The 26,959-nt window shown below is 38.1% G+C and overlaps 1 protein-coding gene across 2 annotated transcripts in view; it reads left to right on the top strand.

Annotated features, from left to right (window-relative positions):
- LOC126461704 (mediator of RNA polymerase II transcription subunit 13) overlaps positions 1-26,959 on the top strand; it is a 215,840-nt gene that overhangs the window by 125,365 nt on the left and 63,516 nt on the right. For both annotated transcript variants that reach the window (XM_050096016.1, XM_050096015.1), the window contains exons 3-12: positions 7,129-7,213; positions 8,865-8,948; positions 10,973-11,118; positions 11,254-11,782; positions 12,481-12,684; positions 16,325-16,682; positions 18,341-18,582; positions 21,819-22,014; positions 24,205-24,318; positions 24,504-24,674. In XM_050096016.1, coding sequence (XP_049951973.1) covers positions 7,129-7,213; positions 8,865-8,948; positions 10,973-11,118; positions 11,254-11,782; positions 12,481-12,684; positions 16,325-16,682; positions 18,341-18,582; positions 21,819-22,014; positions 24,205-24,318; positions 24,504-24,674 — 2,129 coding nt within the window. The remainder of the gene's footprint in view (positions 1-7,128; positions 7,214-8,864; positions 8,949-10,972; positions 11,119-11,253; positions 11,783-12,480; positions 12,685-16,324; positions 16,683-18,340; positions 18,583-21,818; positions 22,015-24,204; positions 24,319-24,503; positions 24,675-26,959) is intronic.

Below are 26,959 nucleotides of genomic sequence, written 5' to 3'. Positions count from 1 at the left end.
AGCCCACACCTACTACAGTAGTACAAGTTTATATGCCAACTAGCTCTGCAGATGACGAAGAAATTGAAGAAATGTATGATGAAATAAAAGAAATTATTCAGATTGTGAAGGGAGACGAAAATTTAATAGTCATGGGTGACTGGAATTCGAGTGTAGGAAAAGGGAGAGAAGGAAACATAGTAGGTGAATATGGATTGGGGGACAGAAATGAAAGAGGAAGCCGCCTGGTAGAATTTTGCACAGAGCACAACATAATCATAACTAACACTTGGTTTAAGAATCATGAAAGAAGGTTGTATACATGGAAGAACCCTGGAGATACTAAAAGGTATCAGATAGATTATATAATGGTAAGACAGAGATTTAGGAACCAGGTTTTAAATTGTAAGACATTTCCAGGGGCAGATGTGGACTCTGACCACAATCTATTGGTTATGACCTGTAGATTAAAACTGAAGAAACTGCAAAAAGGTGGGAATTTAAGGAGATGGGACCTGGATAAACTGAAAGAACCAGAGGTTGTACAGAGATTCAGGGAGAGCATAAGGGAGCAATTGACAGGAATGGGGGAAATAAATACAGTAGAAGAAGAATGGGTAGCTTTGAGGGATGAAGTAGTGAAGGCAGCAGAGGATCAAGTAGGTAAAAAGACGAGGGCTAGTAGAAATCCTTGGGTAACAGAAGAAATATTGAATTTAATTGATGAAAGGAGAAAATATAAAAATGCAGTAAGTGAAACAGGCAAAAAGGAATACAAACGTCTCAAAAATGAGATCGACAGGAAGTGCAAAACTGCTAAGCAGGGGTGGCTAGAGGACAAATGTAAGGATGTAGAGGCTTGTCTCACTAGGGGTAAGATAGATACCGCCTACAGGAAAATTAAAGAGACCTTTGGAGATAAGAGAACGACTTGTATGAATGTCAAGAGCTCAGATGGAAACCCAGTTCTGGGCAGGGAGGGGAGGGCAGAAAGGTGGAAGGAGTATATAGAGGGTCTATACAAGGGCGATGTACTTGAGGACAATATTATGGAAATGGAAGAGGATGTAGATGAAGATGAAATGGGAGATACGATACTGCGTGAAGAGTTTGACAGAGCGCTGAAAGACCTGAGTCGAAACAAGGCCCCCGGAGTAGACAATATTCCATTGGAACTACTGACGGCCGTGGGAGAGCCAGTCCTGACAAAACTCTACCATCTGGTGAGCAAGATGTATGAAACAGGCGAAATACCCTCAGACTTCAAGAAGAATATAATAATTCCAATCCCAAAGAAAGCAGGCGTTGACAGATGTGAAAATTACCGAACTATCAGCTTAATAAGTCACAGCTGCAAAATACTAACACGAATTCTTTACAGACGAATGGAAAAACTAGTAGAAGCCAACCTCGGGGAAGATCAGTTTGGATTCCGTAGAAACACTGGAACATGTGAGGCAATACTGACCTTACGACTTATCTTAGAAGAAAGATTAAGGAAAGGCAAACCTACGTTTCTAGCATTTGTAGACTTAGAGAAAGCTTTTGACAATGTTGACTGGAATACTCTCTTTCAAATTCTGAAGGTGGCAGGGGTAAAATACAGGGAGCGAAAGGCTATTTACAATTTGTACAGAAACCAGATGGCAGTTATAAGAGTCGAGGGACATGAAAGCAGTGGTTGGGAAGGGAGTAAGACAGGGTTGTAGCCTCTCCCCGATGTTGTTCAATCTGTATATTGAGCAAGCAGTAAAGGAAACAAAAGAAAAATTCGGGGTAGGTATTAAAATTCATGGAGAAGAAATAAAAACTTTGAGGTTCGCCGATGACATTGTAATTCTGTCAGAGACAGCAAAGGACTTGGAAGAGCAGTTGAATGGAATGGACAGTGTCTTGAAAGGAGGATATAAGATGAACATCAACAAAAGCAAAACAAGGATAATGGAATGTAGTCTAATTAAGTCGGGTGATGCTGAGGGAATTAGATTAGGAAATGAGGCACTTAAAGTAGTAAAGGAGTTTTGCTATTTGGGGAGCAAAATAACTGATGATGGTCGAAGTAGAGAGGATATAAAATGTAGGCTGGCAATGGCAAGGAAAGCGTTTCTGAAGAAGAGAAATTTGTTAACATCCAGTATTGATTTAAGTGTCAGGAAGTCATTTCTGAAAGTATTCGTATGGAGTGTAGCCATGTATGGAAGTGAAACATGGACGATAAATAGTTTGGACAAGAAGAGAATAGAAGCTTTCGAAATGTGGTGCTACAGAAGAATGCTGAAGATTAGATGGGTAGATCACATAACTAATGAGGAAGTATTGAATAGGATTGGGGAGAAGAGAAGTTTGTGGCACAACTTGACTAGAAGAAGGGATCGGTTGGTAGGACATGTTCTGAGGCATCAAGGGATCACCAATTTAGTATTGGAGGGCAGCGTGGAGGGTAAAAATCGTAGAAGGAGACCAAGAGATGAATACACTAAGCAGATTCAGAAGGATGTAGGTTGCAGTAGGTACTGGGAGATGAAAAAGCTTGCACAGGATAGAGTAGCATGGAGAGCTGCATCAAACCAGTCTCAGGACTGAAGACCACAACAACAACAACATGTATTCTTCCGTGTTTGCTGGAACCTCATTCAGTTTCCGTTTGACGTGGGACAGCTGCCAAGCTGTCTCGAGACTGTCAATTACGATAATGATACATTTTGTGCTGTGCCTTACGTGCACATCGATTAAGCGATAATACGGGACAACAGCTTTACCAGCGCATTTAACTAGCACAGCACTGGCCGGTCGTACAGCGAGCCTGCAGTGACGTGACCAGCTGCAGTTTCACACGTAAAAAGAAAAGAGCAGAGGAGCAATACAGCCTCGAATGTCATTTAATTTTTAAGTAGAATGAAATAATACACTGCAAATCTCTCACAATTCGCTCCTAAGACGAAAACCGTGACACGTTATCGTTTTTGGCTAACGTACTATTGTAATTAAAAATAAGAATGATGAAAATTCCTGACTTAACAACAGGATATTTTTTCTGCATAAGATGTGTGTAAAATAAGAGAATATTGAAAGATTTCGCGGTATAGTTAAATATTGAAGCCACTGAAGATATTGCTTAGTCAGTCGTTTGGTAATATCTTAGCTCCTTCCGTATCCGGAACCGAGAAATGCATTTAAATTCTGGAGGTGTCACCTGCTACGTTGATAACGGGCCTATCTACAACAGAATCCACGAAGCCAACCAGCTTCAGCCGCAGCATTTTCTCTTCTTCTGTTATGACGAGCCGTTCTAAATCCCGCCAGCGTTCGGCAGTGACGTGTGAAATAGCTGCATGCGTTAGTTCCAGTACGTCTGGGGCTTAGTCTTGTTACTTCTCGGGCCAAATCCGGCAGCTTGGCTCCAGAGCAGTTCCGTTGGATTCATAGTGTAATGGTACAGTAGCAAATGTAAATATGCAACATTTGTATGATGTGCTCGATGTTGTGAAAGTGATTGTTTTTCATGTTTCTGCGATACTTACCTATCTCTGTGGCATAAAACGATGGACATAGTCCAAATAAAGAGAATTTGGTTTTTCATTTTTGCCCTAAAAATTAAATTATGTTTACCTAATTTAAACAACTTTTATGAACAGTTTTTCATGAAACATCGATGATTAAGAATTTGTATTTGAAATGGAAATAGGAATTTCGCGTCGAATATGTAATTAGAAACAAGAAGACGTGCATTATACATAAAAAAATGATGATTTTTATAATCACGAGATGTAGGTATTTAAAGTTGAACGAGAGAAAAATTATAGAAGAGAGAATTGAATCAACGCACGAATAACAGCGCGACAATCAGAGCACAATGCTGCAGAGGCTGTAACTGTACACGATTTTTGAAATAAAAACTACGTAGCTAAAGCTTGATTAAGAAAAACGTTGATGTCTGCTAATACGTTTGAATATCTTAAAGTTAACGTTACTTAGTGATAAGATATCTAATACATAAGTAGGACCTACTGGCATCTGACCAAACATCGCGTTTATGTTTGTTTACATCAGGTTTATTCTTATGATGAACGGATTATAATCATTGGCGACCCCTGTTGACAAGTAGGTGTCCACGGCCTGTGAAAAGACCATTTCTGCAGGTTTCTGGGGTGGGGGGGGGGGGGGGGGTGCCATATGCGTCAGGCACCCTAACTGCGGTCAACTTGAACAGAACGTTCAAAAGTATGCTTAAAGTTCCTGCAATGCGTGCCATTGTGGCGTGTACTCAATGCACAGAAAGAATAATGCAATCATTCCGTCTTAAATCGTCCGTGCAAAAAATCTCATAAATATTTCGTTTCCACAGATAGTCTAATTATACCCGACGATGGAAGTGAGTAAAACGCAGTCCAAACATTTTTCAGCCAGTAAATTAGTCCACGTCTCAGCTTTGCACTCTTGTATCAGACCATTACGAGGAAAAATGCCGTAAAGAAACCAAGGGAATCGGGGGAGAGGGGAGATATAACGACGGAAGCTCTATGATGCCGTTTGCGGAAGAGGAGGATGTCTGTGGGAAGATTGCAACACCGGAAGGCTATAGCGAAATACCGAGGTTTGGTTCTAAATGTAACGAATCACACACAAATAGGCAGAGAGCTCCATTAACGTTCAATTTACACTGTTAGCGATGTATCACTGGAAACAATAACCGCTTTAAAATACCTCGGGGTAAACGTCCAGAGCAGCCTAAAGTGGCCGCGTGGTGTAGGGCGTCTTGTCACGGCCCGCGCGGCTCTCCTCGACGGAGGTTCGAGCCCTCCCTCGGGCATGGATGTGTCTGTGTGTTGTCCTTAGCGCAAGTTAGTTTAAGCTTAGGGTCCGATGACCTCCGCAGTTTGGTCCCAGAAGACGTTACCACAGACTCCCAAAATTAAAACTAGTTGCAGGAAAACAAATCCTCAAGCTGACATTTAATTGCAGAATCTTAAGGTAGACATTAATTCACGAAGAAAAGTGGCTTAAAAAACACACGTTCGACAAATTCTTCAGTACTGCACCATGTAGCATGACGGGGGAAGAGAGAGATTCGAAGAAGATGGCTGCATTTCGTTACAGGTTCGTGTAGTAAGCGCGAGAGCATTGTGGAGCAGTTCACCAAATAACGTTGCTGGCGCTGTGCATTACGGAGAAATTCCTAAATGAGTCGAGCAACAAATTTCTTCTTGTATACTCGTAGATCTCGTTACATGGCCATGACGAGAAAATAGAGAAATTAGACTTCATTCCGAGGCTACAGCAGTGCGCAATTGGAAGAGGAAAGGAAGAAAGTGTTAAAAACTTCAGTTAGATAGGTGTTAGTCTGGTCATGTTTTATCAGTTGTATTTTCGAATAGCGTGATGTTAGCATTTGGTTTCATATGTACCGCTAGAAAGCGGTGTGTAGTATGTAAATAGTTTCTATTATTGAATTTATGTTGTTGTATTTGAATTTAACCAATCATATATATGCAGTAACACATTTTTATTGTTTAGCACTTTCTTCCGCCGACCCCTTCAAATTATATTGGTACGGAGAAGTACGCTACGCCACACACCGTAAGGTGGCTTTCAGAAGGTAGGTGGAGGGTAGATGACAGCAACGTCAACGGACCATTTGAGCTTTCTGGGTTCGGTGTTTATGGACTCGGGCGCTCTGTAGTGCCTTAGAAAACGTCCTGTAGCAGCCACAGAAGGCTGGGGCGTCACGGTAGCCGGTAAGCAGGTGCCTGCTCAGAGAAGAGGCACGGTGCCAGAGCTCGCGAAAGTGTGCCGGGCGGGCGTTCGCGACGCGACGCGGCGTGGCGCGGCGTAGCGTGGCAACGTCGGGGCGCGGGAGCGATGAGCGCCGCTGCGCTGCTCTGGAATCCGCTAGCCCGGCCGCGGCGCGGCAAGGCGCGCTGACCTTCCAGCAGCGGGTCATTGTCCAGCCCGCCGCCGCGCCGCCCATTCAGCGCCGCCCGTGGACCCGTCTTCTGCCAGCTTCCGACATATCCCCAACAAATTGAACTTTTGTTCATTTTGAAATCGATGAGTAGAAAACGTATAGTGTTATGCCCATAAAGCAATAGTACTGGTGAATGGGTAGATTCAGTCTTCCTAGATTTCCGCAATGCAGTACCGCATCGTCAACTACTAACCGAAATCGATCGTACCGACTATCTTCACAGATACGTGAAAGTCGCGAGGAATATTTGACTAGTAGAACCCACTACTTTGTATTGGATGGAGAATGTTCAACAGAAACAAAAGTAAGAACGGGTGTGGCCCAAAGAAATGCAGTAGGAACTCAGGAAATTACCGTCTTTGGACTGTTCTCAGACTTGGACTAAATTTCACTCGGTGTAATGGCTGCTCTCTTTAAATTTGGATAAATGTACGATAATGCCTGTAAAGAGGAAAAAAGAACCAAATAGCTGCCGATTTACCGAGCAGGTCTCATCGCACAGTTATTTAGGTGAAATACTAAGAATTGGGACAATCACGTAAAATCAGTAGTACTGATGGCAAATGGAGGACTTAGGTTCGCGCCGAAAATGCAGTGCGTCTGTGGAAGAAACTGCGAACGATATACTAATACGGCAAATTGGAAAGATATTAAATGAATTTGGGTAATTGCAGCTAGTGTCGTAACAGGACAATATAGCCCCTATGAAACTGTAGCAGAAATACTCGGGGAACTTCCCCGAATGAGAATCCTTGGACAAAAACCATCTTCATTCTCGCAGGACCCCATTGTGTCAGTTCAGAGAACCTGCGCAATCATTATGCTCTCGGCATAGTATATGTTGTGTAGTGACTGTGAGAATATGATAAAGAGAAATTAGGGAGTGTACAGTGCTTTGTAGACAGTGATTCCTTCCTTACTCAACACTTAAATGGAATGAAAGAGAAAGTCTATAATATTGGTAAAATTCGCCATGCACTGGGCACTGTAAGTGGCTTATGGAGTAATATGTAGATGTAATGCATAACTATTAAATTTTTTATGTAATTGACATAAAAACTCATGTACCTAGAAATTTCTCATTTGCCCATGTACATAACACTTGGACTTCTGTTTGTACATCTTATGGTATGACTGTTATTTGCATTCTCTGTTAAACATTCACTCTTTCTCCTGTGCTGCAGAAGGGGAGCAGGGCTCGTGGGAGAGTGGTCTGTCCTATGAGTGTCGCTCACTACTCTTCAAGGCACTGCATAATCTAATAGAGAGGTAAGTAGTGACATGAAAACTAAGTTTGATCCCAACTACTCTAGTGTTCACAAGACTGTGCCCAATGATTGTGTAAATAAACTACAGAGTCTTTAGAGTGATTCTCAGAAGTTTATTTTCATGGATACGTTAAAAATGTATCAAAGTTAATTATTTTCGTATTAGTCATTTGAATCTGTCAGTTGTACAGTGTGAGAAAAAGTCACACCAGTAGCTTAAAACTTATATATGTAGCACTGGTCCTGAATTTGCTGTTGTTTTTTAGAAATTTTCTTGGCTTCACCACATTGTGCAGTTGAAATTTATAAAATAATTGACCTTTCAATTGAGACAACTTGGAAGGCAAAAATATTTCTAGTATTTTGTCATAAAATGAGTAGCTTTATTTCCCATAGTGAATAAAACCTATGTAGTTGAAAAATGAATGAATTTTTGCCTACTTCAATGCAGGTAGTGTAATTATTTTGCGAGACACATTTTAGAAAGCTCATTTTATCATCAGAATGGCACTGTTTCCCAAACTAATGACTGTAAGTGCAACAAAAAGCAAACGACTAAAATTGAATGTAGATGTGGATTTCAAAAGCAAGTAAAATTCAAATGGGTGAAATTGAATATGTGAGTCATGATTTCAGTAACATGAAACATATTTTTCTTTATATTTTAGGATTTTTGATATCTCCATGTATCTGAAGAGACCTTTAAAAAAAATACAAAACTATCCTGTGTTCAGTTTTTTCTGGGTCATTTCTGTAATGGTCTTTATCTACCTAATGGATGAAGACAGTAACATGAGTAAATGTGGGAGGATGCTCAAGTTTGACAAACCATGAAACTTTCTCTTGGTTAGCAGTGACATGAACTGGCACAGCTATGAAGAAGGTAAAACGAAGGACCAGGCAATGAGTCTGTAATCATGTTTCCTGAGTATGTATTCAGCTGTACTCTTTTTATGGAGCCAAATTAATGTTCAAACCAGTATTCTCATTTGAAGAGGCCTAGCTGTTTTGTATTTGAAATATGAGAATAGCAACACGTTATTTTGAAAGGGTTAAACAACAGAAAATACATTTTAATTATTTACTAAAATATTATTGCCATAAAATATGATAAATTCTAAATTTGCATTTGAGTATTGTCACATTTTAGTCAAAACACAATGAAACAATGTAGAACTGCAGTAGTACAATAGGAGACACAGCAATAAGACGCTGAAGTTGTAGATGGTGAAACACTGGTCCAGTTGCAGGTGGAATAGATGCAAAATGTGACCTTAACAACAGGAAAAGAGGTATTTACTGAGGAATGGACAATGCTGAAATAGTTTTAAATACCCTTTTCAAGAAAATGTCTATTTTTAGAAACTGGCAATTACTCAGTCAAGGTGACGAGTCATGTAGAGTGTTGCACATGATGGATTTAGTCCATTTGTAGGCAGAAGTATCCTGCTTACATGTTATTGGTTCAAGCTCAGTTATGTGCAGACACAGGAGTATCCCTAGATCCTATATCTGTACCATTTTATTCATTACTCAGTAAACATAATTTGTCTGAAATGTAACAAATGATTACACACAGATATGCTGTTAGATGGGATATAAATATTTAATTCCGAGTGTGTTTACATGTTTCTTAATATTTTCTGTTACAGGTGCCTGTTATCACGCGATTTTGTTCGTCTTGGCAAGTGGTTTATACAGCCTTATGAAGGCTCAGAAAAGATGATAGGTGCCAGGTGCGTAATAAACTTTCCTTTACTCCAGAAATAGTACCTATGATATTTGAGTGAACAGAAATAATTGGTCATTTGTTGATTGTATTAAGTACAGTTGAATTTACTAAACTTAAAATTCCTAAGAATTATAGTGTGTTTTTTCTTTTGGACATGTCTGAAAGAACAGGCACCAGACACACAAATGTATGTGCCTTGACAGCAGTTAATGATCCTTCAGTGCAGATGCGCTCTTCATCTGACCTCTGGAGTAATCAGCATGTGGCTGCAAGCAATAAGGATAATGGACAGGGGAAGCTATGTACATAGTGTGCAGCAAGTTAGGAATTTGGGTTGGACATGAAGTGTGCTCAATAGTAGTTAAGGTGATCTCTTACATGAAGTGAGAAATCTGGGTTTCTGCGTCTATATCTCATCTGTACTCTGCAAATCATCGTGAGGTACATGGCAGAGGGTATGCCCCATTGTACCAGTTCCTAGGGCTTCTTCCTATTCTATTCACATATGGAGCACGAGAAGAATGCTTCTCCTACATAAATAATACCTTGGATTTCATTTTTTACTTCCTTTATTCCTTATATCAATTTATTCACACCAATTATGCACTTAAATTCTGACTTCATACCACCAAATTTGTATTTGTGATGAAACTGAAATTCTGAACTTAGAAGCATGCTTGAATGTCTGTATGCATGCAGTAATTATTCTAGTCCTATCTTCACGATGCCTATATGAACGATATGTAGGGGGTTGTAGTATATTCCTAGAGTAATCATTTAAAGCCAGTTCTTGAAACTTTGTTTGTAGACTTTCTTGGGATAGTTTACGTATATCTTCAAGAGCCTTCCAGTTCAGTTCCTTCAGTATCTCCATGACAATCTCACAGTTTGAGTCCTGGTCCGGCAAAAATTTTCGCTTGATCCCATCAAATTTATTTCAATGCCCAAATGCTTCTAAGTTCAGAATTTCAGTTTCATCACAAATACAAATTTGGTGGTATGAAGTCAGAATTTAAGTGCATAATTGGTGTGAATAAATTTATATAAGGAATAAAGGAAGTAAAAAATGAAATCCAAGGTATTATTTATGTAGGAGGAGCATCTTAATTTCTGTTTGCTGAAATACAAATCAGTTAGACAAGCCTATTAAAACAAATATTTATGAACATATTTATCCAAACTTTCTGAAATTCGTCACCAAGATGAAATCTAACAGTTTCGGCACTTCTGTGGTGCCGTCCTCAAGCTCCTGAGGATTAGAGCATCAGGTAATGCAGGTGTGCTGTACCTGTATTATATCTTGTTTTATGTATATCTTGTGTGTGTGTCGTGTATCTGTATTGTATCTTGTGCTATACACCAGACACACACTACATTGTTTATTTGTTGGTGTTCTAATGGTCAGGGGCCTGAGGGTGGCACCCGCGGAATGCTGAAACTAGTAACTTAAGGAAAAATAAATAAGAACTGATTGACACAGGGCTGTTGTAAGTTTTTTGTTCTACATAAGGTATGATCAGCTTCTATCTCAAGTCCATGATACATCCCTTGCTTCATGACATGTGCACCTAGTCTTAAGTGTTTGTTTTGCATTGATGCCTCTCTAGACATTTCTGAAAGCTAGGAGTCAATTGTTTTTGGATTTGGTTATTGGTCGGCCTTGCTCCAGGAGTCCACATTGGAGCAGGTAGAAGAGGATCATGTATTGTAAATATTGTAGGAACAGACACCAATATATTCTTATTGAATGTGCTGTATACATACCAAATGTTTTAAGACTGTGGTATTATTCAGTGAAAAAATATATTGCAATTCATCCAATGGAAAATCTAGGATGGAATGTAACAATATTATGAGAAGGAAAGTTGCTACTCGTCATATAGCGAAGATGGTGAGTCACAGCAAGGACTATCTGCGACTCAGCATCTCCGCTATATGATGAGTAGCAACTTTCCTTCTCATAAAATTGCAATTTTATTGGGTTTCATTAAATGTGATGTGTACTGATTTGCATTGTTCTATTTTCAGCACACACTTCTCTTTCTCCTTCGCATTTTTTGTCCACGGTGAGAGCACCGTGTGTGCAAGTATTGACGTTCGCACTCATCCGTTAGTTCGCAGTTTAACTTGGCAACATCTTCAGCAGGCACAGGCTTCTTCATCAGGTATTCCAGGTAATGAGATTGACCTGTCCCATGTTCCACTACATATCACTAGTATCTACACGGAATTGACTGCATATTTAATTATTATTGTCCTTAAGATACATAATTATGACAATACTTGACTAAAGAGGGCCAATTTTACAGTGATTCTTGCTCCATATGGTATGGCTGGTACCCTAACTGGCCAGGTTTACAAGAGCACCGACGTGCAAGTCCAGCGACACTTAGAAGACTGGCGGCAGTTTTTTCCCCTTGGGCCAAAGTGCTCAAGTCGTGACGGAGGAGGTGAAGAGTCTGCACTTCCCCCTGCAGTAGAGGTACTGGTGGGTGGCACAAAAATGCGCTATCCTAGGTGCTATGTGCTTGTCACGGACATGGATGATCCATCTGCGGCTCCAAATCGAGCAACGTTGGGACTGTCTCCTGCGGCAGCTGCAGATGCAGTTCTCCGTTCCGTCAGCCTTCCAGCGACCACTGCACCTGCAGACACTTCCACCCCACCTCCGCCACCTTCACATCAGAGTCCTGGTCCAGCAGCATGCCTGACTGAGAATGTGTGGCAGGACAACGCTTTGAATCCCACACAGCATGAACAACATGAGCAGGCATCGCCCACAACAGGCCTCTGGGAGTTTGCAGACCCTACCAGGAAAGCTCCCTGCAATTGTTCTAAGTGAGTCAAGGTTGCAGAGCAACATTTTACATTCATTGTTTCTACTTCAATCTCTGCCTGTTTTATGATTTATATGGTAGTAAAAATCTCACCAGGCATAAAGTAACGGTTGTCTTAGACACCCCTGTAAGCATGTCTAAACTTAATGTGCATTCTTAATGTTACCATAGATGTTAATGTGTACAATAAAGATTCCTACTTGTGATACTTCAGTTAATAATAGTCTTGTGACATGGGAATACTGCTGTTTCTTGCTCGCACTATTTTTGTGTTTAGAGTGAACAGTTTCTCTATTCAATACGCTAAACGTATGCGACATGATACAGTTGTTCCTTTTATTCGGTGTATGTAGAAATAGAACATGTTGATCTGGTGATTGCATGACATTATTTTGATCTATTATTGCATTCATTGCAGGTAGCATGTTTAAAACTTCGAGATTTCCTTCTTTTAGCTTTTGTATCCTAAGTTGTCAGAGATACTTTGACTGGGTTGTTATTGCTCATTTGTTGTACTGTAGATTTTATCTTCATTTCTCTTTCATGTAATCTTTGTTTTCTATTTGCATTTCAATAGAGCTTGCTGTGAAAGTTGTAGCTTCCTTTTTACCAAGTTCACAGGACCAGGAAAGTTAATGTTATGTTGTAAGTAAGTAAAAGCTATCATGTCACACAAATGTAATGCTTCCGAACTTGCAGGTATAAGAAAGCTTCTGGTGCTAAACAAATAGCCCTGATCAAGGGTGGAGCTAATTCTAGCGGGGGTATGAAAACTCTGAAGGGTGAAAAAAATGAGAAGGGTGTCCGTGGGTGCGGGCGGGGTGGTGTGACACCTTTCCATCGACGCCCACCCCTCGGCGAGGAGGCGCCTTGTCCTCTTGAAGTAGCTGTGCCCCTTTCGAGGTTCGTAGACGAACACTACAGGCATTATCTTACTTTAAATTTACCGTAACATCCAAAAGTTACTCTAAGACTGTTGTGAGTGATCTCTTCTGGAGGTACGTTTTGGAGTGTTTTTCAGAATCACTTTTAAATGCAGTCATGTAAATTGGGCCATTGCTTATGGATTGCACATTCCGTGTTTTTAAATGGGATGAATATTATTTCATGCAGTGAGTGGGTGTTAAATGTAACTTCTGTGCAGGGCGTATCAATGACTGTGATTTATGCTTGTCAAATGTATGCAAGTATTTGTTCAGTCACTATTAAATAGATGACTGGCTAAAATACGATTGTTTGCATTTGAAAGTTGTATGTATTTGCCTCTGTTTGTAATCCTAACACGAATTAAAGTAATTTTATCAATTACCTTCACTGTAACAAGGCGTGTAACAGGAAATCTAGTCAGTGCTTTAATTTATGCTTCATGTGTTGTGTGTCCAAGTATGTGCATATGTTTTCACTGGATTTGTTTTAATTTTTAAAGACCACTGCTACATATTCATGTTAAGAGTGCTTTAAGCTGTTTACTTTTGTGCAAGAGAGAACATTCTTGGGTGGAATTTTAAAGGATCTTGCCTCAAACTGGAATTATTTTTTATTCAATGAATCAAACATGCAAAATCTGGAATGAGAGAACACTGGCGGCTTGGTAGCAGGACTTCTAGAATCTGCTTTAGTCTGTAGCCTTATGGGTAATTATCTGATCTGCCTTCTTATTACTTATTTGCCATTGGGTGCCTTTTAATGAAGGCAGAGACACACTAATCATAGTTTTTTTTTCCTAATTCCTCAGTTGGCAGGGTATGTATTTAAGTTAACAATAACTATTTACTTGTTTGGCATAGAACTTCAGATCACAATCCTGATTTGTGTTTCCAGTATGTTGTGTTTTATTGGAAGTTTCATTTTTGTGCTTTTACCTCTATGCTAGGCTTAAAATTATTGTTACTTGGATGTGCGTTATTAGTACTTGTGCATGGAACAATGCATCCTACTACTGGTTATCAGAAGTAGTAATATTCTGGAATAGTGCATGCTTTGTTGCTTTGATATTGTTCTTGGCAATAGGTTGATACTCTTGGCGTTTTGGTATAGTTATTCATTTGAACATGTCATAAAATTGTAGATATTAAAGTGTGCTACTAAACATTGCTACGCAGTACATCATGACAGTGTGAATGGGGCTGTTTTTCATTTTTTTTTTCCCGCCTTTTGTTTCCACAGTTTCATATTTATGAGAGAGAATTTGCCTGCACTTAAATGTTGCTTAATAATGCTGTAGATTTAGTAAACTGTGGAGTTCCTTTGTTTTGGTGCTATTATACTACTGTTACAGTGAAACCCCGCTTTTACACTTTTTCAAATAAAAAAAAGGTGTAGATGGTGGAAAAATGCAAAACTTGGGAAATAACATTTTATGGTTTAAAAGTATAGGATACCCCCTTGCACATTATGTATGATATATGTACATAACAGGCATCAGAATACTTGTCAGGGATTTGTTTATTATCTAATGAAGGTTTATCATCTAATGAAAACTGCTGATATAACTGGAACTTATAACTGTCTGGGAAGTAGGACCGTTTGACTCAATTTCATGTGTCATAATCGATGTTTTTGAAAGCCAGCAACTTTCACTCATTATTTAAAGAATGAAATACTACACTAGTTTCAAATTTTTTTTATGCTTAGCACAACACATTTCGAGAAATTTTTCTCGTTAAGTGCAAATATGTACATAAGTATTTTGTACGGTGTTTGAATGTGCGTTATTCTGCATCTCTTGTGCTGTAGTCATCTTTTTGAGGTTATTAGGTACTGTGCCTCATCAGTTATGTAGAAAACCACACACTCACGCAAACTGTCACTCACATTGTTTGTGTAACATCACAAAAAATACATATGTAAATACTGCACTTGACAATGAGAATAAATTCTTGAAACCTGTTTTGCTCAGCATGAATAAAATACGTAACCCGCTCTGTGTTTAAACTAAAAACATCATTTGAGCATTGCAAAGTGAATGACGGTGTCAACCAGCGCTCCAAGTGGCCATAGGCCGAAACATGCTAAATATGGTTCGACAAAGGTGTTACAATGATCACAACTATCATGAAACTACATTTGTGCAATAGAGACAGTTTGGAATTGATTGTGATTGGTCATGACATCTTCATTCGAAAGAACTTAGTTACTCCCATCAGCTACAACACCAAGTAGAGCTTGGCAGCGGCGGGAGATACAGCATGAATTGTTCAAACTTTTACACGTTTACTGGCTCAAATCCACGGAGTGGAGTGCTGTGGTGTCAAGAAACTTAAACACACAATATTTATAAACACTACTGGATGGCCAGAATCGTGCCATTTTTTTCTTCAGAAACATTTTTTCGTAATGCATAAATCACGGGAAAATGATGAATATGTTGGCGCAAAATCGGGTGCAAATTAACATTGTGGGCATAGGAAATTTGATGGAACCGGGAAAAAAACGGGGTCGTAAACGGCAGGAAATGCTAATTCCCGGAATGTAAAAGTGGGGTTACACTGTATTTTCAAAAAATGTGAAGAGTTCCAGAAAAAATAATATTGTTCTACACATGTCAGGACTTGTCTTTCTGCTTTATTATTCACATTTTTAAGTAGATCTACATAATACAAGCAAACTGTAGATGTCTAATATGAAGCAAGTAATAATCCATGATAAAACACTCTTGCTGCCTTTAAGGGAGCCTGGTAAAGACACACATTGAATATATTCAGTAACTACACTAGTCTCATTTGCTTGTGATATCAGTAGGGAAAAGTAAGTGTTGCCGGAGAAGTTTAATTTTGTATAAAAAGCAGAGACCCGTTAACAAGTTTATTTACTTTCGTAAGAGACAGATGAGCTGGCTTTTTATTTACTTCCGTAAGAGACAGATGAGCTGGCTTCCTTTCCACCTTAGACAGGGATGGTTCCTTTAGCGTGGGTTCTGAGTGCCTCACCCATTCCTTTCCCACTTAAATGCTGACTGTATATTTCTCCTCTTTTGTCCAGAAGAAAGAACCTATGGTTCCAGAAAGCTAGGTGCACTGGCTTTATTTAATGTTGTGCATGTTGATCTCCTGTGCTGGGTGTTGCAGTGCTGAAGGTAAGTACTTGCCAGCCCATCCTTCTCTTTTGGAATTTATTTTGAGCAGTGGACAGATTACAAGTCTGTCATTGATTTAGTAGGTATAACACCATATTATTAATGGACTTTTGATCTACAAGTGCATGAGTGCTCTCGCTCTCTCTCTCTCTCTCTCTCTCTCTCTCTTTCAATTTAATGGACAGGGTCAACTTCATCACACATTTAAGTAGTAAGAAAAAATTTGCACCTTGAAGTAAACAGTGTTGATAATACACCAGTTTCTCAGTTCATATTGAAATGTATCCCTGGATTTTGACCTTTTGTTTGTAATTCACATCTCAGACCAGCAGATAGACTTTGAAATACTACTGAAGTATTGGCTACTAGCACAAGACAAAAGAATGATTTATTAATTATTTTTCATTCTTAGCTCAGACGATTGCTTTTCTTTGTTTACCTGTTACACAATTTGTATACTTCTTTCAGGCTGGCTGGTTCCGGAACTCCTTCAGGTGGCCCACCTTCCTATCCACGGGGTCAGTCGATGACTCCAAACCCGCTGCCCAACTTGCACAGTGGTGGAGGTCTTAACGATTCTCTGCCTGTGCCGTCAGTTGGATCTCCTGCATCAGCTGCTCCGTCCCCTCTTCCAAATCCGCATTCTCAGCCAGCTTCTGTGCCCCCTGCTGATCCCACAATGCCTACACTGAGTCCACATCCACCAACATCAACTGGCGGTCAGCCTCAGCCAGCAACACCTCTCGAATCTCAGGACAAGATAACACCGGCAGCCACACCTTCGGACCTCAATGGTCCAAAATCTGTTTCTTCTGTTTCTAATCAGGTAAGATATATTTCTAAAGCACATCTTTCTTCAATAATTGATAAACTTAATGGTTGATAATATTAGTGTACAGTTTAAAATTATAATAATTATATTTAATGTCAACTAATATCATCATTTTTGAAGCTGTAAGATGTGACTGTTGCTGTGTTACTTGCAGTTCCCAAAAGAAAAATTGTATAGAAGTGCCCAGACTTCGTAAATTGTATGCCACACACCATGTTCTTCTACCGTAGCTGCAACAGTATCATGCAAGGAGGAAATGAGAACAACTTGTAAAAGCTAGGCCAAAATTTCTTGTTCGTTGATGTTAATTATTAGTGTGCTAACTTCAACACTCTGAATTCCTTAAGACAGCATTAAATAGATAAGCAGGTCTACCTTGTTTAAAGTGAAAGACAGTCTGTGGCATACACACTTGACCGTTAGAAAACCACATTAGTTACCAAATTGTCAGTCAGTATTTTCACATTTTTCACAGCTGTTGCTCTTTATTACCTGAAAACAACATGAACATCCTAGTCAGCCTGCAAATTTCAATATTGGCTAAAAAGTTGTGAACCAGTTTGTAAATAATGAAATGTAATCAGCTTTTTAAAAAAAAAGTTATTAGATTTTGCTCTACCCCCTACCGTTTTTAATATTAAAAGTATGATCAATAATGGTAATTTTTATTCATTTGTGTTGTGTTTTAAATGTTCAGTGATAAAGTTTATTTGGGAGATAATGGATTGATAGCACTGCTAGTTGCCTGAGCTTAGTTTGGAGGATGTTTGTGGTCATGTGGCAACCATTATTCTTGTTGCCATTTTTTGTGAAATGAATACTTCCTGTCCAGACTGAAAATTATTCTGGTTCTGATGAATGAAAGTGTGCACAGTAAGCTAAAATTAGCAGTTATATTAAGAGAAAAAGTTACTAAACTTTACCATTTAAGATAAATTCTAGACACTCTAGTGGACATCAAAGTTCTTATTATGATGCCCATCCAGGAAGTTTGAACTTCTTTCTTGTGCCTTTCTTCAACTTTTCTGTAAAATGATCTATTTCCTTGTACAGAACTTTAAATAGTGTTCACTTTCTGTGGAATATGAAGGAAGTGAGCACACTGTAATACAAGCCTGTGAAAACATGCCTTATAAAATAATTGTATGAACAGTGCAAGGGTAAACATATCTGATGACTTGTCAAATAACTGGCTTCTTCTGTGCAACAAACAAGATCAAGACAAAACCAAATGCTTCCTAATCCAAGGAATGACCAAACATGTTACATCGATAAACTTGAAAAATTGGAGAATAATTCTGAGGCAAAGGCATTGAGACTGCGACACTATTTATTCTGCTTTTTAAAGTCCCATTTGCTTATATCAATTTTATCAGGCAACATCTGTCTGTCTGTCTATCAATCTTTAACACATTTTGTTATCAAGACATAATTTCATGTTATTGTCATATAGTTCATGTAGTTTGTTGCAATCATCAACAATCTTGTTGTCTCCTATTTATTCTGCAACAGTAGCAGATCATTATGGTTACGGGGACTTCAGAGATATATTCTTTTGCTGTAGCTTTTAAAAAGAAAACTGTTCTAAATATGCTCTAATCTATTTTTGATAGTGAAGTTTCTCTTTTTTATGTAGTATGCTTTGTCCACAGGTGTTTTCACCATATCCCACTACATCAAGTGTTGAACCTGCAACAAAAGCTGTTGATAGTGTGGGAGGCTCGCAAGGCCCTGCAAGTGCCCACTCCACAGCACCCTCACATCCAACAACTACAATGCAGGAAGTTCCACTTCTCAAGCGACCCATCCTTACTTCAAAGGAATATGAAAATATACTTATGGAAGAAGAACAGCCTCTGAAGTTGTTGTATGATTACTCTGCTATTGATGCTTGGTGAGTGTGCAGTAAAAAATGAGTATGAGGTTTTATTCTGACGCTCCGTGTTGTTGTTGTAGGTTTTTTTTTTTTTTTTTTAAAAAAGATGATGTCGACAATGTACTGGAGAAACCAGCACAATACAATACTTGGAAAACTTTGATGTTAACTGACACTGGTCGCGGAAGCTTACGCCATTGTATGGGTATGGTTAGTTACAAACCACAGACCATTCCGTTCAGCTTCGTGATTTCGTTGCATTATCAGATTGAAAAATTCAAGCAACCGGTTTTCGCAGACTGTGTGGTGAAAGTGCACAAAAGAAGGGTAAAAAATAAAAGGGGAAAAAATGAAGAATGTGATGAGATTTACTCTGTAAGCTACAGACACCAGGTACAGGGTAAAACCATAAAAAGGACTTATTATTTTCTTTATTGAGTCATTTGAGACAGACTTGATTACACAAGGACCAAGGCTGGCACATGGGACAGTGCTTTTTCCCAGGGACAACACTACAGTCCATAATGCTGCAATGTCAACAGTGTCCATGCATCAGTCAGTGTCAGTGCATCAGTTGAGATCCATGTATGTTCCTGATCCATTTTATTCTCCTTCTTTGAAGCCATTTTCATACAGTAACAGTTTTGACTTTGTATCAAGAAGCATTGTATATTACATACAAGGAAGTTTTATGTGTAAGGCCATATAAGATGTCAGAAGTCCTTCCAAACACAGCTATCACATTCTCAGGATTTATCAGTCTTCCTTATTTTAAGATTCTTGTTAATAATAATGCAGCTAAGCAGTAGAAAATATCTGACATTGTGCTTTACTTTCTCTATTATGTTAAAATAAAATCTGTTGCTGTATATTGGTTCTTCGTAAAGAAACTTGTTCTCTTGACGCAATTAAGCTATTATAATATCTCTTTATGTATCGTTCCACTGCTCTATTGCTACTAAAAAGACATTTCTGCATGTGTGTGGATATTGTGAACATGACACTAAATGAGCAATGTTGCCAAACTATGTATTTATAATTTGCCAGGTACATTGAGCCTGTCACATATTTTGAAGTTTCGTCAGCGTCTTTAGTAGCCTCACATAATTTTATTATAAATTCAGTAGCAGATGATGATTGGCTTTTAATATATTCTTGTTTATAAGTAACTGTCGGGCATGCACAGCAAGGCTTTAAGGCCCAGCCATTATAAGCTACATAATGGCTGATATCTTTTCCTTGCAACATCATGTGTCCATCAAGTGAGCACAGGCGGGTGCCCAAAATTACCTGCAAGCTATGATGGAACATTGTTGGAGATCTCTCTTTAAGCCTTTTGCTGCTAGAGACGTGCTCTCTGCATTCCCGGCTGAGGGCAGCTTTTGTTATGGCTGCATTCCTCGTCAAATGTTGGTGCCTGTGCTGAGAAAAAAATACTTATCCGATTTTTTTAAAACTATTAGTGGAAGAAAATTTAATTTTTTACATCTTACAGTGTGATATCTTTCCTCAATAAGGTAATGAATTTCTTTTCATTATATGCTGTAGTTAGTGTGCTTCATGAAATTAAGTAAAACATTGCATGAAATTTTAAAGATCTTTCTGAGAGAGAAACACCTTGCATAAACTTTGCAATGATTGACTGTACCTCATACATTGCCATGTATGAAATGTAGGTCAGGTATCGAAATTTTATTTAAAATTGAAGGCAGAAAGATGTTTAATTCTCGAGTCACAGAGTTTTATATCTGACGGATAGTCGCACGCAATGCGCCCATTCACCTCCTTGCGCAACACAAATCACGTGCTTGCAACAGTCGTCATATTGAATATTGATTCAAGATATTGAAACGAGTTTCTTTGCAAATTGTAGCAAGCAATGAGGCACACACTTTGCATGATAAAAACTTGAAACTTACTTTTTAATGTGTAACTCGTCCACAGCAGTGAGGGTTCGGCGGCTCAGGACGCTTACAGATGTCCATAACACTGTAGGTAAACCCAAACGGCATATGCACACACATCCACAGCACCTGGGGAATGTCATAGCAGGATGTGTATACATGTCCACAGCAGTGGTAGGGTTAAACCATAATTACTAATCATGAATTATTATAGCAGCATTGATGTGAAGAATATCACACACTTAAGATGATAAACAGGTGTTGACTCGCAAGTTATTTCCTTATTTACTAATACATTTATCTTACTTGCAGATTAGACTTTGAGTTCTTTTCTCATTAGATTTTGAAACTGACAAAACTGCTTTCTTAATATACTACATACATATTTATCATTTCATATATGTGAAATTTGTGCAGTTGTGCATTTTGCAGCTTTGAGGCTGTCTATCAGAGTGATGACCTGAGCGCTATTGATTTCTCTTAAGTTATGAAAATTAAAACAACAAAAAAGTAAATCTTTCTAATAAAAACTGCATACTTTTTTTGTCGACGAATCCTACCCTATTAACAATTTAATGGGATTGAATAAGGGGCATATTATTTGTGTGCAGGGAATTACTCCATAACAGTAGTATTTATAATGATGATGTGTTCTCCAATCTGAAGATTCGTTTAATGTAGCTTGCCACGCTAGTCCATCCTTTGTGCCGCAAGATATGTCCTGTCAACCTCTGCTTTCTTCTAGCCACATAATGCAATACAGTTTTTCCCTCTCCATTTTGATTCTATACCTCTTCATTATATATTTGACCTGCTGAGCTGCCTAACAAATCTTCAGCATTCTTCTGCGGTACCATATTTCAAAAGCTTCTATTCTCTTCTTGACTGTCATCTTTATTATCCACATTTCATTTCTGTATAAGCCTACACCCCAAACAGTTTCTTTTGGAAGACATTTATATTACACATTTTCTTCCCTCATGCACCACTCCCTCCCCTCACTCCATCAAAGAAAGAAAGAAAGAAAGAAAGATAGATAGAGAGAGAGAGAGAGATTTTATTTTGCTATTGCAAATCTGTATTTTCTATCCGTTTTCTTCTGTCATGCTTACATTGCTAAACAAAGAGTGAAACTAGTTCACTGCTTTTAGTGTCTGATTTTGTAAGCTAAACCCCACAGCATCACAAAGTTTAGCTTGTCTGCACTCCTTTACCATTGTTTTACTGTTGTTGGTGTTCATCTTCTATCAGTGTACTTTACAAGAGATAGCAAGTCTCTCATAATTATTAAGTTCCTTTAAATCACTATGCATTCAGAGTTTATAAATTATTTTGTTCGACTTTTTGCAGGTTGAACCATCCTGTGAAGCGATTTAAGCCATGTGAATCGAAGTCGGGTGATCCCAGCAGGCATTCAGCTTATACTCGCCGGATGAGTCCCAGTGACCTCTACTCCTCGCATCAGCATGCAGCGTCACCACCTAATGGCATGTCCCAGCCATTTATGAGACAAGAGATTAAGCAGGAACCTGGCTGTGGCATGATGGTTTGTACTGTATCATGCTCACTGTATTCTTCTTTCTCCTATGGTAAAATGTTGATTTATTCAGCAAGTAAGATGGTGCAGTGATAATGCACTGAGTTTTTTGTCAGGACAATGGCAGGTCAAATCTCTGTAGGCCATCCAGACTTAGCTTCTCCCTGTTCTAATCACTGGAGCTATATGATTAATATAAAAAGGACATGGACAAGAGACCTTATCCTTCCCAATTCTAAACTTGTGCTCAATCTCTAATGAGCTTGACATCAGTGGGATTTTAAAACCTAATTTTCTTTCATTTAGTGTGATAAGGCTGTTAATTATTATTTGGAAACAACATTAATTATATAAAGATTTTGGAAACGAAGAAGATATGTTCATTACCTTTCTGAGAATTAGTCATTGTGCACCATCAAAATGTAGTGCTGCAAGGTTGTTCTGCCATATATTCAGTATGGAATACCAGTTGAGTTTGTAAGAGTCCTGCTGCAACATTTTGAGATTGAAATTCCGAGGTTTAAATAGTGGATTCTCTTACGTGTCAGCAAACCATTAATTTGTTGCTTTCTATCGATCCATTATAAGGTATTATTGTAGATGCATAACAGAGCAACACACGCAAACCCCCTATTACAAAATTCTAGTGGGTATGTAGTGTGCTGTTGAATATTTAGATCTTCATTGGATAGCAGTGTAAATAGGTGAACAGTTGACTACTGCTGGCATCAGTCGGAGGAGTTACCTGAAGAGTGTACGATGTACATAATGGGGAAAAATTGAAACACAATCTGCGTAACAGAGCCCACAGATTACTCTCGAATGTGCTTTCAAATATTCTGCCACCAATTATTTGATAATTGGAAAGTGTGCTATTAAATCTTGTTGAGAAAGTATGATCCCATATCAGTGACCCATCAAACAGATTGTAAATACATGGGCACCATCTTTGGCTGGTTTACTGTGGTGCTCACGTGAGGCACACACAGTAAGGTAAAGAGAACTCTTAACAAGAGTTACTGCCTTCCATCTGTAATGTGTTTATGGATTTCTCTTGAAAAGTCATTTCCCTCTGCACATTAAAGTGTGATAGATCATCATGCTGTTAATTTCAGTCTCTTCTCTAAAATGGAGAAATGGCAAGAGATATGGACATAACATACAAGAAGATAACTTTAAATATGAAAATAAGAAAATCTTTGCTTAGTAATTATAATTCATTGCATGAAAATTTGTTAAAAATTATTCAGTATTGCATGGCGCTATTGTATTTTATTATTATTGTTTTATCTATCCATTTATTTTCTTGAGAGCATTATGATCATGAGACCCTCTATTTTCAAGTAGGCATTCTTTTGTATCTCACCATCCAGATTCCGTTCGGTCACTTTTGACCTGAATCAGCTCTCTCTCTCTCTCTCTCTCTCTTTCTCTCAATCCTCCCAGTGAAATTTACGTGAAATTCTTATTGTCTGTTATGCCAATGTAGTTATAGTAATATGTACTACTTGTACATTTATGAGCTTGCTGGTTAGTTCCTAAATTATATTAATCATTAATTGTTGAAATGCGGTAAGAGTTTCATGCAATGAATTCATGGTGAGAGCATTTTTATTTTATTTTTTTCCCTTAGAAGTGGTAAAGTCAGTAGTTTAGAGAAGCATTGGAGTATTTAAGTTGTGTAAAGGATGAAACCTTGAATGTGAATGATGCATTCTGTGGAAATTTGCTTGGGTGCCCTTTTTTTTTTTTTTTTTTTTTTTTTTTTTTTTTTTTTTTTTTTTTTTTTTTTTTTTTTTGGAGGGGGGGGGGATATGATTGACGCTTTCCAGTAGTATTTGTTTCTCATAAAGATTTTTGGTTCTGTTATCTCAAAGTTTACATGTTGTGTTCTCATTTGAAACTTGATGTTGAAAGGAATGCATTTTCCCTGCATGTTATACTGTTTTTCATTTTAGCCCCGCAGTTCCTCTGAATGTCTGTTTTTCGAATTCTTCATGCTTAGAGTACTTCTTCTTCAATCTCACACTGTTTCTTTGCTTTAACTTTGTAAAACTATGGCGGAAACTGTATGATAAAACATATGGGTAAATTCTCTGTGAGGATTTAATAAACTTAGATACTAGTTGTCCAAAACTTCACTGTTCTAACTAAATCATTATGTAGAGAGAAATGTATTAGTCATGGTTTTTATTACAGATGGAGGTTGAGAGTGTTCAGTTAAGTAAAAGGTCTGATCCGTACGAATTTGATGATGATATGGCTGCCCCTTCTGTCAGTATGGAAGGGTTTAAACGAACTAATTCATTAAAAGTAAGTGAAACAGAAACAGTGATACACTGTTTTCATCTTTTTAATTCCTTCAGAGTAAAGCATTACTGAAGTATAGCATTCCAAACCACTGAAATTGAAAGACTCTGCCTTTCCTCTGCATAATGGTGCAATTTCATTTAGAACTCTTAGTTTTGCCGTTTAATAATTTTTCCATTTGTTCACAGGAAGAAGACAGGAAAAGTGGCAATTCCATTGGTCCTTTTGATCCTGTCAATGCCAATGGGCCTACAAATAAAGTCCCAAATAGCCTGTTTACAAATGAAGGTCTTCAACCCTCATACAGGGACCTGGACCAGATATTTGACAATGATGATGAAGCCTCCTGTGATGAAGCGGTAAAATATTGTGTTTCATATAAAAAAAAAATTCAGTTACTGACTTTACTATTGGTCATTAACATTTTGTGTCCTAATGCTACATGTTATTTGTTGTAACTCTAAATGACAAATTAAAGTTTAATATCCTTTATCAAAACCGTGTCAGCAGTTAGTGTATCTCAAAACTTAGCACCAATTCATGAATTTGAAAAGCATTCTGTGCTACTTTATTTTTTTTCTTCTCTCAAATTTTCTCAGTAATGCAATTGTCTTCTTTAAGTTGATGCAAAGTATTCCAACTTTTTTTTAGATGATTAGTATGCATATAGTAATCCATTAATAAATATTCCAGTCAAATTGTATTTGTATCAGGAAAATTGTGGGGTAGTTTTGATTTCTTCCATTCTACACTTTGTGTGTGTGTGTGTGTGTGTGTGTGTGTGTGTGTGTGTGTGTGTGTTTTATTTTTTTTTAAAAAATGCGAATCATTGGTTTGCAAACGATATTATGTGATGTTGAAAAAATCCAAAAAAAGGAGTAAAACATATAATTTTTTCTATCAGTTTGTTGCTTATACCTCAGAAACACTTAACTTCAACTCCAAAACTCTAATTTATTGTTAAAGGCTGTCAGTAATATCTTCCAGTTCCCTGCATGTCCCTTATTTAGGTATTTTGTGTAAAGGTAAGAGTCAATTTTTTATTTCCAAAAAATTGCATGATGTTAGTTATTTAATGAAGGTTGAAATTTTACAAATTCATTTACAACAAAGTTGAAATTCCAATGGAAAATACTAAAAAATTATTACATATTATTATATGTTACATTGTTATTATGAGCAAAAATTATATGTGCGTCATTATTTAGAGGGACCCAGCTGTTTTTCTTAGTAGATGGCAAGTCTTGGTATAGGTTCGGATTGTTCAGTCATTAGTGTCTAGGCTTACACCTCTCAAAAATGAAAGTAGGAAGAATAAACTAACTTATAGCCTATAATAATAAACTAGAGTTTTTGGGGCGGAAAAAGTGGGCTTTTGTTCAGACAGCCAAAACAAGCCAGTTTTCAACTAGCGCTTGTGCCCCAGCGGTTCATCAGGCGGAAAAACCTAAATAGTGAAATATGTAGGAAAATTTATGTACTTCCATTTTGAATGGGGGATGTTTTTAGCGAAAATTTGATAGTTTCTGAGTTACAATCGAAAAATATTTTGCATCACAAAATTTTGTTGGCAAACCTTAGATTCGGATTCAGATACAAAAAAAAACACGTGAAATGGAAGAAATCAAAACTAACCCACAACTTTCCTCCTAAGGGCCCTTTTGCGTACAAATTGCCTGTATTTAAACATCATTTGGAGATTAAGAAAGTGTGTGTGAAAAGCATCTTCAATAATGAAGCAGTTCCTTCCTAGACTGAATGGGAAAATTGGATGCTTGAGGGCACAATATTAGGTGTCCATGGCAGAAGTAGAGTAGCCTCCAACTCAAGACCCCTGTACAGCTATTTTCATAATGTTAGCAAGACACAGGCATGCATTATCGTGTTGCATCAGCTTTTGAGACAGTCTGTCTGATCAGTTGCGAAGCATTGGAATTTTGGCAGTAATTGCTACATTTAAATTCATGCAAAGTAATTCATAGTAAAGGATTCGTCTTTTTATGCAATAGTTCACATCATTGTCACCTGCTGATGAATAATTTTCTTTCATGAACCAGAGCTTAAAACCACTTCTTTTTGTAAATATGGTTCATGGGCGACGTGTCTGATGTCATTGTGAAATTTTCACAATATTTTGACAGCGAAGCAGACTGACATCTTCAGTTGTGGCAAACACATTGTTCACCGCACCTAAAAATGTCTGTCAGTTGCATCGACAAAATAGTGTTGAAATTTCCTGATGACATCTAGCGTCTCGCCCGAGAAACATACTTACAACTAGTCTGTCGGGAAAGCCTCAAGCAACATATTACTATTTCCTATTGTTGACATGGTTGTTTTGTCATAATTAACAGTTTTGGGGGGAGGAGTAGTCAGTGGTGTTCATGAACTAACTGGTGGCAGTTCAGCTGGTTCGTCAGTGATCAAATTACTCGTCTCAGAAGTACTACTCTGTAGAATGTCACAGTTGTTGTCTTAATAATTTAATTGGATAGATAAAAAAATCTGCGCACCAAGTGGTGGCAGAACACACACACAAAAGAAAGTCATAATTAGGCAAGCTTTTGGAGCCAGTGGCTTCTTCTTCAGGCAGAAAAGTCAAAGGGGAAGAAAGAGGGGCAAAGGAAAAGGACTGTAAAGGTCT

Source organism: Schistocerca serialis, chromosome 1, assembly GCF_023864345.2.
Source record: "Schistocerca serialis cubense isolate TAMUIC-IGC-003099 chromosome 1, iqSchSeri2.2, whole genome shotgun sequence".
Classification (NCBI taxonomy): domain Eukaryota; kingdom Metazoa; phylum Arthropoda; class Insecta; order Orthoptera; family Acrididae; genus Schistocerca; species Schistocerca serialis.
This window is presented reverse-complemented; position numbering and strand designations above follow the sequence as displayed.